At 54.5% G+C, this 18,062-nt stretch overlaps 1 protein-coding gene across 1 annotated transcript in view; it reads left to right on the forward strand.

Moving 5' to 3' along the window:
* Positions 1-17,549, forward strand: part of NOS3 (nitric oxide synthase 3) — a gene marked incomplete at its 3' end in the record, with an annotated part of 61,008 nt that extends 43,459 nt beyond the window's left edge. The window contains 10 exon segments of the mRNA XM_034759844.1: positions 7,003-7,177; positions 7,623-7,755; positions 8,854-8,932; positions 9,042-9,229; positions 9,786-9,967; positions 10,462-10,672; positions 16,079-16,166; positions 16,541-16,662; positions 17,130-17,278; positions 17,355-17,549. Coding sequence (XP_034615735.1) covers positions 7,003-7,177; positions 7,623-7,755; positions 8,854-8,932; positions 9,042-9,229; positions 9,786-9,967; positions 10,462-10,672; positions 16,079-16,166; positions 16,541-16,662; positions 17,130-17,278; positions 17,355-17,549 — 1,522 coding nt within the window.
* Between the last annotated feature and the right edge of the window lie 513 nt (positions 17,550-18,062).

The following is an 18,062-nucleotide window of genomic DNA, read 5'->3' on the forward strand; positions in this document are numbered from 1 at the left end:
ATGGCCTCCTCCAAACACCTTCCTTATTCTCACCACAGGACCTTCCTCCTGGTGTCTGATAACGCTTGTGCTCCTCAGTCCTCCAGCAGCACATCCTCTCACTCTCAGCTCCTTGCACCTCTTGCTCCCAGCTCCTCACACTCACACCACAAACTGACATGAGCTCCTTTTAAAACCCAGGTTTGAGAGTAGCAGCCATGTTAGTCTGTATCCCCAAAAAGAACAGGAGTACTTGTGGCACCTTAGAGACTAACAAATTTTTTAGAGCATAAGCTTTCGTGGACTACAGCCCACGATATGCATCCGAAGAAGTGGGCTGTAGTCCACGAAAGCTTATGCTCTAATAAATGTGTTAGTCTCTAAGGTGCCACAAGTACTCCTGTTCTTTTTGGGGATACAGACTAACATGGCTGCTACTCTCAAACCTGGGTTTTAAAAGGAGCTCATGTCAGTTTGTGGTGTGAGTGTGAGGAGCTGGGAGCAAGAGGTGCAAGGAGCTGAGAGTGAGAGGATGTGCTGCTGGAGGACTGAGGAGCACAAGCGTTATCAGACACCAGGAGGAAGGTCCTGTGGTGAGAATAAGGAAGGTGTTTGGAGGAGGCCATGGGGAAGTAGCCCAGGGAGTTGTAGCTGTCATGCAGCTGTTACAGGAGGCACTATAGACAGCTGCAGTCCACAGGACCCTGAGCTGGAACCTGGAGTAGAGGGCAGGCCTGGGTTTCCCCCAAACCTCCCAATTGACCTGGACTGTGGGTTCTCCCAGAGGGGAAGGTCTCTGGGCTGTTCCCCAACCCACATGGTGAATCTCTGAGGCAAGAAAATCTGCCAATAAGCGCAGGACCCACCAAGATAGAGGAGGAACTTTGTCACAGTAGATATTAATGTTGTCCATAGTATGAGAATCTTGGCATTTAGCCATGAAAGCAACATGGTAGTGTGCCTCAGTTTCCCTTTTCATACAGCACATCAAGTCTGGAATCTCCTGTGAAAAGTTTCAATACTGTTTACAGACATTAACAGTGCAACATTAGCATTACAAGGCCTTTTAACATAAGGTGTGTTCTTATGTAACATGTTGAAGGGATTTTCCAAAAGATTAGGCACATTGTACATTTTTACAAATCTTGGTATTGGCAAAATATTAGTTACAAAAATTCCCATTAGCAATAACAAATTTATTGCAAGTGTCCATCTACAATTATTTTTGTCATGCCACACCTTTGGCTCAATACCATTGCGGTTTGGGCCTTTTAGGGTTACCCTGTGGTTTCCCTTTGCAAAATCAAGTTCTCTTTTTCCTCCTTATCCTGAAGGATCAAACCCTGATTTCTCTTGCTTAACAGAATTCACTGGCTGATGGGGTGGGCTCTCTGTGCTAACAGCTATTAGCAAGTCTTTCTTCTCCCTGCCAGCCAGGTAATTTGCATCAACACAGATGCTAGCTTTTAAATTTTCAGCTGCTACCAATTCCAAAGCTGGACTCTGTCTTAGGGTACGTCTTCACTACCTGCTGTATCAGCGGATAGCAATCGATTTATCCGGGATCGATATATCGCGTCTCGTTAAGACGCAATATCGATCCCCGAACGTGCTCACCGTCCATTCCGGAACTCCACCAGAGCGAGTGGCGGTAGCGCAGTCAACGGGTGGAGCCGCGGCCGTCGATCCTGCGCTGTGTGGATCCCAGGTAATTCGATCCAAGATATCTTGCGTATCTTGGATTGATTTCCCCCGCCCCAGTGTAGACCAGCCCTTACAGATACCACACAAATCCCGAGTCTGAGGGTGAGAGTTTGCTTGCTCTCCCCTGCATCCTTAAGCATTTCGCCATAAAACTGTTCTGCTCTGACACACCAGTAACCAAATCTGTCCTCAGACCCTGAAGCACAGACTGCTCACTTAAAGAATTAGCATGGAGACATTCCTGTCCCAACACCATTGTCTTCCCAACAAGCTGGCCACACACAGCCACTTGGGTATAGGGCTGCTCCACTTTCTTAACAGCTTTTACTCCATCTGAGACCTTCTCAAAGCTACCCACACTGGATCTTTCAAAGGGAAAGTCAGTGGATCCATTCAACACAGAACATTTCTGGCTGTTAGGAACTGAAACTTCCTTGATTAAGTATCAGAGGGGGAGCCGTGTTAGTCTGGATCTGTAAAAAGCAACAGAGAGTCCTGTGGCACCTTTAAGACTAACAGATGTAGTGGAGCATAAGCTTTCATTGGTGAATATCCACTTCATCAGACGTCACCCACGAAAGCTTATGCTCCAATACATCTGTCTTAAAGGTGCCACAGGACCCTCTGTTGCTCCTTCCTTGATTAAATCACTTTCACCCCCTTTAGCTGTAGCAAACTGCTTGCACTGATCACCATGAGGATCTTTTTCCGGAGGAGCTTTTCTAAGCACCAATTCACCCCTCAGAGAAATTCTCCCCTTATCCTCTTCACCTAGGGCTTGCTCTAAAGGAACACTTTCCTGAGCAACAACAGACTCTGTCTGGGTCTTACTTACATTCCGGATCACCTTTGGCCCATCAGGCAGATCTCTACACAATCCCCTTTCAGGCAAACCCATAGACTTCCTAGATAAAAGGTTAGAAATATTTCCCTTCTCTTTGCCACACACCAGCTTAGGAATTTTTTCCTTTTTGCTACAAGTCGTTAAACTGTCCGTAGGTACCACAACCAAATTACCTTTCTGCTCTCCTTGTGCCCTGGCTAGGGTATCACCCTGATCAGACAGAGTTGTTACACCCTTCTCCAACCACACACGAGCAACAGGCAAAATACAAACACCAGAATTGTCTGGTCTCTGGGATTTTGCTAAGACACTAACTGGATGCAACCTAGTTACGGTGCCATTCTCCCCAGCAGACACAAACTTAGGACCATTCCCTTCCTGGGCTTTAGTTGAATCCAGAACCAACTCTGAGACAACTGAATTACTCTCAACCATCACAGGCTGAAAGGCACCTTCTGTCTGCTCCACAGACAAAGAAGAGCCGGAGACACATTTTCCTTTACCAGACACACAGCTTGGGATTTCATTTCCCTTGTCCCAGCACACCGGACTGTTCACAGACAACTGCTTGGAGACTGAGGTAGCTTCCTCCATAGGCAAGTCAATACCCCTGACAGACACAGGCATATTTCCTTCACTGTCACTATTCTCCACACAGGAAACAGGTAAGGTCTAGGGACACTCATTTTCCACTCTCCTTGCCTTCCCAAACTGCTGACTAGATAAAGCCATCAGCTCACAAGGCTGCCTTGGCTCCTCCAAACTCTTGTTCTCCTCTCCCTTGTCCCAGCACACAGGGCTGCTCAGACAGATACTGGGAGAGTGGGGCAGCTTCCTTACCAGGCCCATTGCCACTCCCAACAGACAAACTGCTGCTCTTCCCACTACACTGAGCTGCCTCCAGCAAATCAGTGTTACCCTTTTCAGGTTCCCTTTTAGAAGCTGTATCAGCCAACAATGCATCACCCATCCAAAATCCACCCTTTCCTTCCTCAGTTAGGGCTTCCACCTGACCATCCACTTTAATCTGCTCCTGAGAAACATTGTCCTGACCAACGAGAACTTTCTGCTCTTGATCTGATTCCAGATTCACTTCTGAGACATTGGACAGACATTCCGACACTTCATTCACAGCTCTTTTCCTCAGCTCAGACAAAGCTTTGGAGAAACCCTCCCCAGGCAAATCATTGCCCATAACAGACACAGGTTGAAGATCATTCCTGTCCTGTGAGTGGCTCTGGCTACCTGGACTGAACAAAGCTTTAACATCTTCCCCAATCAAAAGATCCTTAGGCAATAAGTTCCTTACCCCAGCTATAACTTCATCTGAGTACCATTCCATTCAAGGTGGATTCTGGCTAAAGGCACACGGACAGTAAACTCATAGACTACAACATTCACACTCTGATTTGGTAAATAATCTTCCTCTTTGACAAGATCTGCTTTAACCAGAGTGATGTTAGAAGCCGTCATTTGCCCTAAACAGCTTTTACCATTGACTTTTACACTCTCTGTGAATTGTTCATTACCACTCCCATACAGAGCATTGGCACAACGTGTGGGGTCACCTTCTACTGAACTCGCAGTTACACCCAGACAACTGCTCAGCGTTATACAACATACCAACATTGCTATAAACTGGACATTCAAGAGGATACAGTTTCTGCTGTTCTTCCCTTGCTTTTTTGACCTGGAGCTGAAGTCTGGCAGTTTCTTGTCTCATCTGGCGAACGCTCTCCTCAGCAGCCGGCAGCTCCAGACGCCCCTTACGAGCTCCTTCTTCTCTCTCATCAGCCTCCTTCTTTCTTTGATCGGCTTCTTTCTTCCTCTCAGCAGCTTCTCTTTCTAATTCCTCTATTTTTTGCTTTTCCAGCAATCCAAGAGCTGCTCGTTTCTGTTCATGCTCCAGTTGCAGTTTATTTGCTGCCTTTTTCATTCCAATGGCTTCTGCAGCGTCTGTAGCCTCAGGGAAGGGCTGTGCTCCTGCCCCCTGATCACTGGCCATTAACATCTCTCAGTTCTTGATTTGTAGCTTTCTTTCTAAAGCTTATCCTCTTTTCTGAACACAAATCTTCCAGGGCTTTTTTGTCAAGATCCTCATGTGCTCTTTGCTCAGCCATTGCAGCAGCTCTTCAACCAACCAAACTCTCAATCCCAACATTCCAATGTGGATAGCGCAGGGTTCTGACCCAAAGCTTAATTCACCTGGTTCTGTGGATCCTGCCGACTACGCCACTGTGATGGTGCTGCCCGTGGGAGCCAGCTGAGGTCACTCAATCAGGGTGAACTGCAAACAGAACGGGGCAGACAAACCCCAAACGCTGGTGGATATTCCAATACTTAGATTTACCAACCAGCCCAAAACAGCTTCTGTATTACCTCACTGGTTACTCAGAGTCCAACCAACGCAGTTCCCTTAAAGTGCCCAGCCTCAGGCCTCCGTCCAGACACACCTGTCAGATATGATGATGATTCCTGAAAATCTTATCTCATCATATAGAAGAAAAGGTTCTTCCAATCCCAAAGGATCAGCCACATAACCAGGTCCAATTATAACTTAGATCTTACCCAAAATACGCACTATAGTCAATTCTTATTAACTAAACTAAAATGTATTTAAAAAGAAAAGCGAGAGAGTGTTGGTTAAAAGATCAATATACAGACAGACTTGAATTCAATTCTTGAGGTTCAGATACATAGCAGAGATGAGCTTGTAGCTGCCAAAAGTCCTTTTAGAAATAGTCCAGAGGTTATAGTCCAATGTCCATATTCAGGGTGACTCCAGTCAGTGACTGGGGATCTCAATCCTTGTGGCTGAAGGTTTCCCCCACTTGAAACCCAAAGCAGATCTGAGATGCAGTAGGATTGTGTCCCAGGGTTCTTATACATTTCCAGCAGTCTTTCGGCCTGAGAAAACAATAGGCTTAACTCTCCTTTTTCCAAACATCCTGGCAATTAGCACAGGGTAATTTATCCATTAAACAGTTCAGATACAGGTTACCTCAACCTTCAAAGAGACATAGAGACAATAATACCATTGCACTCAAGTATCATCATAAATGTTAATATTCCTTTTTTAATCTTTGAATTAAAGCTATAGCAATAGACAAGACTTGTTTGCTTACATCACAAGACCTGAGCAAACAGCTCCCTTTCTACCTCTAACAATGCAGACTTGCATTTCAAAGCTCTATTCATTTACGTATCTTCCTCTAAAGTTCGGCCATGGGTCAGGTCAGTCTGTGAGTTAATTAACTCTTTCTGACCCTGTCACCTTTCAATGAGATATTATATTAGACCCCCAGTTCCCTAGGGACCCGCCTGTGGCCTCCACACTCCAAGGCTGGGCCTTCGCCCCAGCGCCCCGTCTCTCCGTGCTCCCACCAGCGAGGCCTGTGGAAGGCCGTGCTGGGCCCTGCCGGGGGCAATGCTCCCAGGTGCGTTCACCGCCACGCAGGCCGCCTGTGCTAACCGGGATCCGTCGACTTGTCGCCAGGCCAGTCTGACGGGCCGAGGTCAGCGCAGCGAGGCAGGAGTGCAGCCGCGGGCCAGTACCCGCCGGGCCAGCCGAACGGTGCCAGCCCCAGCTCCCTCCTCCTACCCATCTGCCGGAGGTTTCCTGCTGCCAGGCACGGCTGGTTCGGGCCTTGGCGTCTCTGTCTTGCGGGATGTGCTGTGGAGCCGGGGTCAGTTTCAGCCGGTGCATGACGCTGTTCGCTCCACCCCCCCCGTTGGGAGCCCCCAATCCCCTGCCGCCTGCGCTGGGTCCCCAGGAGACTCAACCCTTCAGTCACAGTGCAAAGTGCAGAAGGAAACTGAGGCACATGCAGGTGTCATACAGATATCACCCAACTCCTCCTTTGGCCCCCTCCGCCCATGTCCCCAGCTCAGCTCCAAGCGCAGCATTAACCCTTCTGCCCCCACTGGAGAGCAATGACAAGTCCAGGGGAAACTGAGGCAGACATAAGCTTCATAAAAAGGTTAACGAAAATTCCCTTTGGCACTCGGGGAAGGCAGTGAGGGCCAGGAAACACCCCCTGGGTGAGGGCAGCAGGCGGGCGATGGGAGTGGGAAAGTCACACTTGGGCCAGGGGGCATCTGGTGAGACCCCTCCCCCCACTCTCAGTGCCTCCCCAAGAGCCCTGGCGCTCCCTGCTCTCCTGGGGGCAGAGGCAGCCCCAGCCAGCGCCCCCTTTGCCGATGCCTGTTAGAGCAGGAGGGCACCCTGGTCTATCTGCAATCCCAGCCCTGTGCCCCCCAGCGCTGCCAGTGCCCCTCACTCCCGACCCGCAGCCCCTGCCAGCCCAGCCCTGGGCTCCCCCCGTCCTGCAGAGTGTCCCCTGGGGCTGGTGGGACGTGACTGGGTGACCTGTATGTTCCCACTCGGCCCTGGGGTCCCTCTCTTGGTGGGGCTGGAGCGGGGGTCGGAGCAAAACACCAGCAGGACCTCAGCTGCTGTCCCCTGTGCCCCCCAGGTTCTCGGTCTTCGGGCTGGGCTCCCGGGCCTACCCCCACTTCTGTGCCTTCGCCCACGCGGTGGACACGCGGCTGGAGGAGCTGGGGGGCGAGCGCATCCTGGCCATGGGGGAGGGCGACGAGCTGTGTGCCCAGGAGGAGGCCTTCCGCACCTGGGCCAAACACGTCTTTCAGGTGAGCGGGGCGGGGCAGGCGTGAGGGGGAGGGGCTGGGGGCAGGGGGCATGGGGCTGGAAGGGCAGATGGGAATTGGGGTGCAGGGGAGGGGCTGGGCAGAGGGGGAATGGGGTGCAGAGGGAGGGGCTGGTTGCAGGGGGAGTTGGGGTGCACAGGGGGACTGGTGCACACAGGAGGGGAAGGGCAGGCCCTGGAGTGTAAGATTGGGGTTCTGGGAGATGAGGGTGGCACAGGACCAGGAGGGGTGGGGGGTGGGGAAAGGTACCAGGATCTCCTCCCCCCACTGTAGAAGGAAAGGCACCCCCTTGCTGTGCACTCGGCTCAGGTCCCGCTGGCAGCCAGCTGCCCCCAGAGGTGGTACTGGGGTTCTGGGCCCCCCGCAGCAGGGCCTGGGGGTTGTTACATCAGAGATCTGGGCTCCCAGTGACACCCCCCACCCCCAGGCCGCCTGCGATACCTTCTGCGTTGGGGACGACGCCGAGGAGGCTGCCAGGGAGATTTTCACCACGCGGCAAAGCTGGAAGCGCCAGAAATACCAGCTGAGCGTCCGTGACAACCCCCCGGACACACTGACAGGTACCCGCCGGCCAGTCCCCCCGCACCCTGCAGGGGGCGCTAGCCTGGGGGGCCAGTCACCAGCTGGGCGTGACCCCCCGTGCGACGGTGTAGTCACAAGGGCCCGTGCGATGCTGGCTGCAGGACCTGGGCAATCTCCTGCAAGGATAGGGAGGTGCTTTTCCCTCGGACTGGCCCTGGGGCGACCGGGTAGCCGGGTCCAGCCCTGGGGCCACATGTCCAGAGGGAGGTTGGCGTAGAGAGTGATTTAGGGGCTGGGGACCCGCCAGTACCAGACCCCGGGAAGGGAGCTTGTCTGGTTAACGTCTCCCAACCACGCTTTGGGGTGAGGGGATCAGTGTGTGAGGGCCTGGCTCAGCGCTGCTGGAAGGTCTCTGTGGAGCGGCTCTGTCCCTCCAGCCCGTGTAACTCACCCAGTGAGCGCGGGGGCAAGGCCAGGGGAGACCTAGCGCTGTGCACACCGGTGCAGCTGTCGGGGACACGTCACTCGGGGGGGGGAGGGTCACGCCCCAGCCGACCACAGTGCTTGTGCGGACGTGGCCGGGACGCCCACGTGGGGCATAGATCCAGCACCGGCTCCACGCTGGAGCAGCGGCTGGTCCAAGAGGAGCCAGTGGCCGGAAGCTGAAGCTAGACAAAGCCAGGCACTGGGGCACGTTGTTAGCACCGAGGGGCGTTAGCCACGGGGACGATGAAGCCAGGCTCAGACTGGATTCTCCGTCACCACCGGGCTTCAGGCCGGCTCAGACGTTTGCTCGAAGCGCGACTCTGGGAGTCGCTGGTCCCTGGCCCGTGTTACGCAGGGTCAGGCCAGCTGGACACGCTGGGGCTGCTGACCTTGGCATCCATGGATCTGAGAGAGGCTGGGGCTGGAGTAGCCGGGAGCCCCCCACCCTACCCCCTGCTGCGAGAGGCCAGGGTGGGAGTAGCCAGGAGCTCCCCCCACACACACACCCAGACCCTCTGCTGGGAGAGGCAGAGACTGGAGTCACCAGCAGCCCCCCCACCCCCACCAGCCAGCACTCCCACCCCCTCCCCACAGTGCCCCCTGCTGGGGGCTGGCCCCCACTGACCCCTCTGGCTGTGCTTGGTTGGCAGGTTTATCCCACGTGCACAAGCGCAGGGTGTTTCCCTGCCGTGTCCTTTCCGTGCAGAACCTGCAGAGCAAGGAGTCCAGGTGAGACACACACACACACCCCCCCCGGGCCGCCCTGCCTGGCGCTCGGAGCCCCCCGCCCCTGGCGCTGGGGCCTGCTCTGACGCCTCCCTCCCTCCCTTCCTCCCAGCCGCGCCACCATCCTGGTGCGCCTGGACACGGCCGGGCAGCCGGAGCTGCAGTACCTGCCCGGGGACCACGTGGGCATCTTCCCCGCCAACCGCCCGGAGCTGGTGCAGGAGCTGCTGGAGCGCGTGGAGGACCCGCCCCCTGATGAGGAGCCAGTGGGCGTGGAGTTCCTGGAGACGGCGACCAGTGGTGAGAGGCGAGGGGCTCCTCCCCAGAGCCAGCACTGGGGGCAGGGACCCTGGTGCTAGTCCTGGGGGATCCCATGGGGGGATCCCGGTGCAAGCGCCTGGGGGGGATCCATGGGGGGGGGAGGAATCCAGCAGTTGGGGTCCCCTCTTGTTCTGACTCTGTGTTGCTCCCTCCAAAACAACTCTGTGGTTGGGCTCGTGGGGGGCCGCCCCCACTGGCAGCAGAGCTCGGGCTCCGTCATGGACCCCCCAGGTCTGGTCTGTGCCCAGCCTGTCACTAGCCCTTGGGAGTGATCCCTTAGCAGGCCAGGCCCAGGGCCCCCAGTTCCCTAGGGCAGCCCCGTGGCCTCCACACTCTGGGACGGGGCCTCGGGCCCCTGCGCCCCATCTCACTCTGTGCTCCTGGCCCTGGGCACACCCCTCCTGCCCCCTGCTGAGCACCTGGGGGTAGCCACAAAAAGTTAAAAGGGAAACTGAGGCATGGCTAGGGTCCTATCCCAGAATACGTGCACTGCATCACAGGGCAGACGTGCCCCCCACCCCCGGTCTCTCTGCAGGCGGGCGCGCCAGCCCCAAAGCCAGCTGGGTGCCCCTCAGCCGCCTGCCACCCTGCACCCTGCGCCAGGCCCTCACCTTCTTCCTGGACATCACCACCCCGCCCAGCCCCCAGCTCCTGCAGCTGCTGGCCACGCTGGCCGAGGACAGCGCCGAGCGGGAGCAGCTGCAGCGGCTCAGCCAGGTGCGAGGGGCCTCTGGGGGGCGCAGTCTGGGACATCGCTGGGGGAGCAGCATGGGCAGTGGTCATGCGCTGGGTGGGGGTGGCCACGGGGGCAGCCAGGTGCCAGGCGCAGCACAGGGGGCGAGAGAGGGTCCGCGGGCTCCCAGCGCTGTGGGTGGGGGTGCAGTTAGCATTGTCAAAGAGGGCCATTGGGGGCAGTGGGAGGTAGTGTTGGGAAGGTGGGGGGCATGGGAGGGGCTGTGGTTGGGGCTCTGGGGGTCCCAGCCCAGCTGCCGTTGGGCTCGGGGGAGGGAGAGCGTGGGGGGTCCCAGCCCGGCTGCCATTGGGCTCGGGGAGGGAGAGTGTGGGGGGGCTCTGGGGGTCCCAGCCTGGCTATGGTTGGGCTCGGGGGAGGGAGAGCATGGGGGGTTCGGGGGGTCCCAGCCCGGCTGCCGTTGGGCTCGGGGAGGGAGAGCGTGGGGGGCTCGATGGGTCCCAGCTGGCTGCCGTTGCAGGACGCCCGGCAATACGAGGAGTGGAAGTGGTTCCGGTGTCCCACGCTGGGCCAGGTGCTGGAGCAGTTCCCCTCGCTGGTGCTGCCCGCCTCCCTGCTGCTCACCCAGCTGCCTCTGCTGCAACCGCGTTACTACTCGGTCAGCTCCGCGCCCAGCGCCCACCCCGGCCAGATCCACCTCACCGTGGCCGTGCTGGCCTACCACAGCCAGGGTGAGCGCCCCTCCCCCTCCCCCCCCCCCAGCCAGGAGCATGACCCCCAGGCAGAGTGAGCAACCTACTGGAACAGCTTCCCCCCAGGGTGTCCCATCGAACTGGGGTATCACTGAGCCCCTCCGACCCACCAGCCTTGCTCCCTTTACATTGTGTTGCTGTGACCAGCCTGTCAAGCCCTGTGCCAGGCTCCAGCACACACACAGATAGGGACACACCCAGCTGCAGTTACATACACACCGGTTCTTTAACCAGCCCCTGCATGGGAAGGCACAGCTAAGGCACCTCCCAGTTCCTAAGGCACGGACCCCGCTCCCAAGTGTAAACCCACAATTATACCGTCTTGCGCTGCCCAGAGATCTGTACAACATAAGCTCCTGAAAGTTGCCCCCTCCCTCAATGTGGAGAGGAATATACACAGCTTTCTGCCCCAAGTTATGATTCCCACACACTAGTTTTGGACAAAACAAAACCAAGTTTATTAACTACAAAAGATAGATTTTAAGTGACTATAAGGGATAGCAAACAGATCAAAGCAGGTTACCTAGCAAATAAACAAAAACACAATCTAAGCAGAAACCTGGTGGAATGAAGATAATCAATGGGACACAGTAATACCAGGGTACAAAATATATCGGAAGCACAGAACAGGTCGTGCTGGTGAAGGAGTGGCACCACACATGAAAGAAAGCATAGAATCAAAAGAAGTAAAAATTGTCAATGAATCAAACTACCACAGAATTTCTATGGATAGAAATTCCATGCTCTAATAATAAGAATACAGCAGTAGGGATATATTACCAACCACCTGACCAGGATGGTGATAGTGACTGTGAAATGCTCAGGGAGATTAGAGAGGGCTATTAATATAAAAAATAATAATGGGGGGTTTCAATTATCCCCATATTGACTGGGTACAGGTCACCTCAGGATGGGATGCAGAGAAAAAGTTTCTTGACACCTTAAATGACTGCTTCTTGGAGCAGCTGGTCCTGGAACCCACCAGAGGAGAGGCAATTCTTGATTTAGTCTTAAGTGGAGCACAGGATCAGGTCCCAGAGGTGAATATAACTAGACCGCTTGGTAATAGTGACCACAATATAATTAAATTTAACATCCCTGTGGCAGGGAAAACACCACAGCAGCCCAACACTGGAGCATTTAATTTCAGAAAGGGGAACTACACAAAAATGAGGAGGTTAAACAGAAATTAAAAGGTCCAGTGCCAAAAGTGAAATCTCTGTAAGCTGCGTGGAAACTTTTTAAAGACACCATAATAGAGGCTCAACTTAAATGTATCCCCCAATTTAAAAACATCGTAAGAGAACTAAAAAAGAGCCACCGTGGTTAAACAACAAAGTTAAAGAACAGCGAGAGACAAAAAGGCATCTTTTAAATAGTGGAAGTTAAATCCTAGTGAGGAAAATAGAACGGAGCATAAACTCTGGCACATGAAGTGTAAAAATACAATTAGGAAGACCAAAAACGAATTTGAAAAACAGCTAGTCAAAGACTCAGAAAGTACACCTTTACCTCAATATAACGCTGTAGTCTGTACCAAATGACTGGAGAAGAGCTAATGTGATGCCAATTTTTAAAAAGGGCTCCAGAGGTGATCCCGGCAATTACAGGCCCGTAGAGCAGAATTGTCAGACACATAGATGAACATAATTTGTTGGGGAAGAGTCAACATGGTTTTTGTAAAGGTAAATCATGCCTCACCAATCTACTAGAATTGTTTGAGGGGGTCAACAAGCATGTGGACAAAGGAGATCCAGTGGATATAGTTGTAACAATGCTGGTTCTGGTGGGACCCAACTGAGAGTGTCAATTCAGGACAAATTGCTCAGAGCAGGGCAGTCACAGCCCCAGGCTGGGGTTTCTCCACCTCTAAGGCACCAAATAAGCCAAACCGAGAGGACTTCGGTCTCACCCCACTGGCTAACCACACGTCACACAAGCAATTCCCTCAGACACTCCAGTTTCCCAGTATCATCACCCGTGCCACTCGTTATGGGGACAAATGGTTATGAAAACCAATACCCCAGTAAAAGAAAAAGGTTCTCCTGGTCCCAAAGGACCAAGCCCCAGACCCAGGTCAATATACAAGTCAGATCTTACCCACAAATCACGCTGTTGCCAGTCCTTTAGAATCTAAAGATTTATTCATAAAAAGAAAGAAATATAGATGAGAGCTAAAATTGGTTACATGGAATCAGTTACATACAGTAATGGCAAAGTTCTTGGTTCAGGCTTGTAGCAGCGATAGAATAAACTGCAGGTTCAAATCAAGTCTCTGGAACATCCCCAGCTGGGATGGGTCCTCAGTCCCTTGTTCAGAGCTTCAGTTTGTAGCAAAGTCCCTCCAGAGGTCAGAAGAAGGATTGAAGACAAGATGGAGGAGATGCAGCAGCCTTTTATGGTCTCTTGCCATGTGGTCTCTGATTTCTTTGTTCCAAAGACAAGCTGCCCAGCACATGGCATAGAAATACCTCAGAGTTCTGTCCATAGGCATGTCCATAGGTGTATCTGCCTTCTCTCAATGGGTCAGTTGTGTAGCTGATGGTCTTTAATGGGCCATCAAGCAGGCTAGGCAGAGCTAACACCAAATTGTCTGGGATGTCACCCAGAAGCACAGCACAAGTTTGAAATACAGACAGTCTAGAGCCAATATTATAACTTTAAATACAAAATTGATACACACATATAGACAGCATAATCATAACCAGCAAACCATAACCTTGTCCTAGACACCCCATTTGACCCCCTTTATACAAGATTTGGTGCCACTACAGGACCTTGATTGCAACAATGATCTATACGGTCCCAGTTTGTGTCAATAACATCACAATAGCATACTTAGATTTTCAGAAAGCCTTTGACAAGGTCCCTCACTAAAGGCTCTTATGCAAAGTAAGCTATCATGGGATAAGAGGGAAGGTGCTCTCATGGATTGGTAATTGGTTAAAAGATAGGAAACAAAGGGTAGGAATAAAAGGTCAGTTTTCAGAATGGAGAGAGGTAAATAGTGGTGTCCCCCAAGGCTCTGTACTGGGACCAGGGCTGTTCAACATATTCATAAATGATCTAGAAAAAGGGGTAAACAGGGAGGTGGCAAAATTTGCAGATGAAACAAAACTACTTAAGATAGTCCCAGGCAGACTGTGAAGAGCTACAAGGGGATCTCACAAAACTGGGTGACTGGGTAACAAAATGGCAGATGAAAGTCAATGCTGATAAATGCAAATAATGCACATTGGAAAACATAATCCCAACTATACGTATAAAATGATGGTGTCTAAATTAGCTGTTACCACTCCAGAAAGAGATCTTAGAGTCATTGTGGATAGTTCTCTGAAATCATCCACTCAATGTGCAGTGGCAGTCAAAAAAGTGAACAGAATGTTGGGAATCATTAGGAAAGGGATAGATAATAAGACAGAAAATATCATATTGCCGCTATATAAATCCATGGTACACCCACATCTTGAATACCGTGTACAGATGTGGTCACCCCATCTCAAAAAAGATATACTGGAATTGGAAAAGGTTCAGAAAAGAGCAACAAAAATGATTAGGGGTATGGAACGTCTGCCATATGAGGAGAGATTAATAAGACTGGGACTTTTCAGCTCGGAAAATAGACAATTAAGGGAGATATGATAGAGGTCTATAAAATCGTGACTGGTGTGGAGAAAGTAAATAAGGAAGTGTTATTTATTCCTCATAACACAAGAACTAGGGGTCACCAAATGAAATTAATAGGCAGCAGGTTTAAAACAAACAAAAGGAAGTATTTTTCCACACAACACACAGTCAATCTGTGGAACTCCTTGCCAGGGGATGTTGTGAATTCCAAGACTATGACAGGGTTCAAAAAAGAACTAGATAAGTTCATGGAGGATAGGTCTATCAATGGCTGTTAGCCAGGATGGGCAGGGATGGTGTCCCTAGCCCCTGTTTGCCAGAAGCTGGGAATGGGCAACAGGAGAGAGATCACTGAATGATTACCTGTTCTGTTCATTCCCTCTGGGGCACCTGGCATTGGCCACTGTCGGCAGACAGGATACTGGGCTAGATGGACCTTGGTCTGACCGTGTATGGACGTTCTTATGTTCTTAAGCTTAATATGCTAGATAGATTGGCTATGAATAGCAGATTCTCACCCTAAGAGATGATACAGGCAGGCTGCAGATTCTTAGGGGGCAAACTGCACTTGCTCACAGCTTGGAATCCCCAGTTGTTCCAATCCCTCTCGCCTGGGTCCAGCACTTCCCCCAGTTCAGTCCTTGTTCCTCAGGTGTTTCCAGGAGTCGATTTGGATGGGGAGTCAGTGACGAAGAACCCTGATGATGTCACTCCCCTGCCTTATATAGCTTTTGCAGCGGGCGGGAACCCTGTTTCAAAGCCTGGTTCCCATGCCAGTCAGTGGAAAAGTACTGACATCCCAAGATGGAGTCCCGCACCAGGTGACCCGGTCACATGATCCTGTAGTTCTAGCAGCCATGAGTCAGAGGCTGTTTAGAGCAGCCTCAGGAAAGCTCCCAGGTGGGAGATAAACTTCTTCTAAGGCCTATTGTTTTCTTTAATGGCCCTTCCCAGCCAGCCATCTAGCCCAGGGGTTCTCAAAGTGGGGGTCGGGACCCCTCAGGGGGTCACAAGGTCATTACATGGGGGGTCGCGAGCTGTCAGCCTCCACCCCAAACCCCGCTTTGCCTCCAGCATTTATAATGGTGTGAAATATATAAACAAGTGTGTTTAATTTATAAGGGGGGCTGCACTCAGAGGCTTGCTGTGTGAAAGGGGTCACCCGTACAAAAGTGTGAGAGCCCCTGATCTAGACTGAGTGCATTCTGCCTACCAGTGGGCGTTCCCCGGGTGTAAACACATTTCTCATACAGATACAGAGTCAGTATTCCTAACTTCAGATACAAAAGTGATACATGCACACAACTAGGATAACTGCATTCAGAAAATTAGAACCGTTTCACTGATCTCTCACATGACCTCTCTTGTGTAAAATACATCACAGCTATTCCTTGAATATTACACCCCCTTCCCCCCCCCAGCCAAGGGAGCAACCCCCCTTCTGCCCCACACAGCCAGGGGGTGACCCCACCACCCCCAGCAAGGGTGAGCAACACCCCCCACAGCCGGAGTGAGTGATACCCCCACGGCCAGGGCAACCCCGCAGCGAGGTGAGGAGCCCGCCTCTTCCCCCCACTCCCTGGGGAGATGGAGCTGGGAGGGGAGAAGGTGCATGAGATGGGGGGGTTGGGGGAGGGTATCTAAGGGGAGGAGGGAACATGGGGAGGGCACCGGGTGGAAGGGGAGGGGACATGGGGGGCAGGTGCCATCCCCATCAGTCTTCTGAGCACCCTGCCCCTCCTCCCGTGTGTCCCGCAGATGGCCAGGGGCCCCTGCACTTCGGCGTCTGTTCCACCTGGCTGGCCCAGCTGCAGGAGGGGGACACGGTGCCCGCCTTCATCAGAGGGTAAGGGAGGCCAGGACTCTGCCCGGGGCACAGAGCCTGGATGGGGGCTTGCAGGGCTGGGACCCTGCATGGGGCACAGGGTGGGGGCTGGTGGGGCTGGGACCCTGCCTGCATGCTCCCTCCTGTGGCTCTTCCACCCCACAGACCCAACAGCTCCCAGCATGCCCTGCTCCCTTCTGAGCCCCATTTACCCCACAGGGACTACAGCTCCCAGCATGCCCTGTTCCACCCCTATTCTGGGGACCCCTCCTCCTCCCATTAACCCTTTCTGCTTCCGTGGCCCCTGCCCCGAGGCCCCTGCAGTGCACTGGCTGCGGGCAGGGCTGGGTGCCCAACCTGGTGCCACGGCCCAGACACTGTCACTCCCCGCACAGGGCCCCGTCCTTCCGGCTCCCGCAGGACCCCAGCGTCCCCTGTATCCTGGTGGGTCCAGGAACCGGCATCGCCCCATTCCGGGGCTTCTGGCAGCAGCGGCTGCACGACATGGAGACGGAAGGTCAGACGGGCCAGGGGGCACAGCCGGGGGGGGCTGGGGGTCCCTAGGGTCATGGCCTAGGAAGGTTGGCAGTCTGGGGGCAGGACCTGGGGATGGGGGGTTGCATGGAGGCAGAGGGGCCTGGATTGGGCGGAGGGGNGCAGGGCCTGGGGATGGGGGGTTGCATGGAGGCAGAGGGGCCTGGATTGGGCGGGGGAGGTTGGGGGTCCCTAAGGCTCATGGCCTGCGAAGGTTGGCAGTCTGGGGGCAGGGCCTGGGGATGGGGGGTTGCGTGGAGGCAGAGGGGCCTGGATTAGGCAGAGGAGCTGGGGGTCCCTAGGGCTCTTGGTCGGGGGGACTTGGTGAACCTTGCCAAGGGGGCACTGGGAGGGCCAGGTGTGTCCGGGAGGGGTCTCAGCAGGGCCAGGGCGGGCAGGTTCCCGGGGCTGGGGGCCAGCATTGCCCCTAACCCTGCCCCTGCCCTCCAGGCCTCCGGGTGGGTGAGATGACCCTGGTGTTTGGCTGCCGCTGCGCCCGCCTCGACCACCTCTACCAGCAGGAGGTGCTGGAGGCCCAGGAGAAGGGGGCGCTGAGCCGGGTGCTGACGGCCTTCTCCAGGGACCCCGACATCCCCAAGGTAACGGGGGCTGCGCCCAGGGGGGCTGGCTGGGGTGGGCCAGGGCGGCTCACGGTGACGCTCTGCCCTGCCCCAGGCCTACGTGCAGGACATCCTGCGGACGCAGCTGGTGGGCGACGTGTACCAGGTGCTGTGCCAGCGCGGGGGCCACCTCTACGTCTGTGGGGACGTCACCATGGCTACCGGCGTCCTGCAGACGGTGCAGCAGATCCTGGCCCAGGAAGGAGGCATGACGCTGGCCGAGGCCGGAGACTTAATCAGCGAACTCCGGGTACGGGGTGGGGGAGCAGCTCCAGCTGGCGGCATGGGGACGCGGGGAGCCTGGCCTGGGCTACTGGGGGGGCTGCGGGTCAGGACTGAGAGGCACCGGCACAGCTGGAGGTGTGGGGACCCCAGGGCTGGGATAGGGGTGCGGGTCGGGATGGAGAGGTGACGGCAGAGCTGGGGGGCAGGGGGATCCCAGGGCTGGGATAGGGGTGCGGGTCGGGATGGAGGAGTGCCGGCAGAGCTGGGGGGCAAGGGGACCTCAGGGCTGGGATAGGGGTGCGGGTCGGGATGGAGAGGTGCCAGCAGAGCTGGGGGGCAAGGGGACCTCAGGGCTAGGATAGGGGTGCGGGTCGGGATGGAGAGGTGCCGGCAGAGCTGGGGGGCAGGGGGACCTCAGGGCTGGGATAGGGATGCGGGTCAGGACTGAGGGGTGCCAGCAGAGCTGGGGGAACCCCAGGGCTGGGATAGACGCTGCGGGTCGGGATGGAGGGGTGCTGACAGAGCTGGGGGGCGGGGG

The sequence above is a fragment of the Trachemys scripta genome, chromosome 2, assembly GCF_013100865.1.
Source record: "Trachemys scripta elegans isolate TJP31775 chromosome 2, CAS_Tse_1.0, whole genome shotgun sequence".
Classification (NCBI taxonomy): domain Eukaryota; kingdom Metazoa; phylum Chordata; order Testudines; family Emydidae; genus Trachemys; species Trachemys scripta.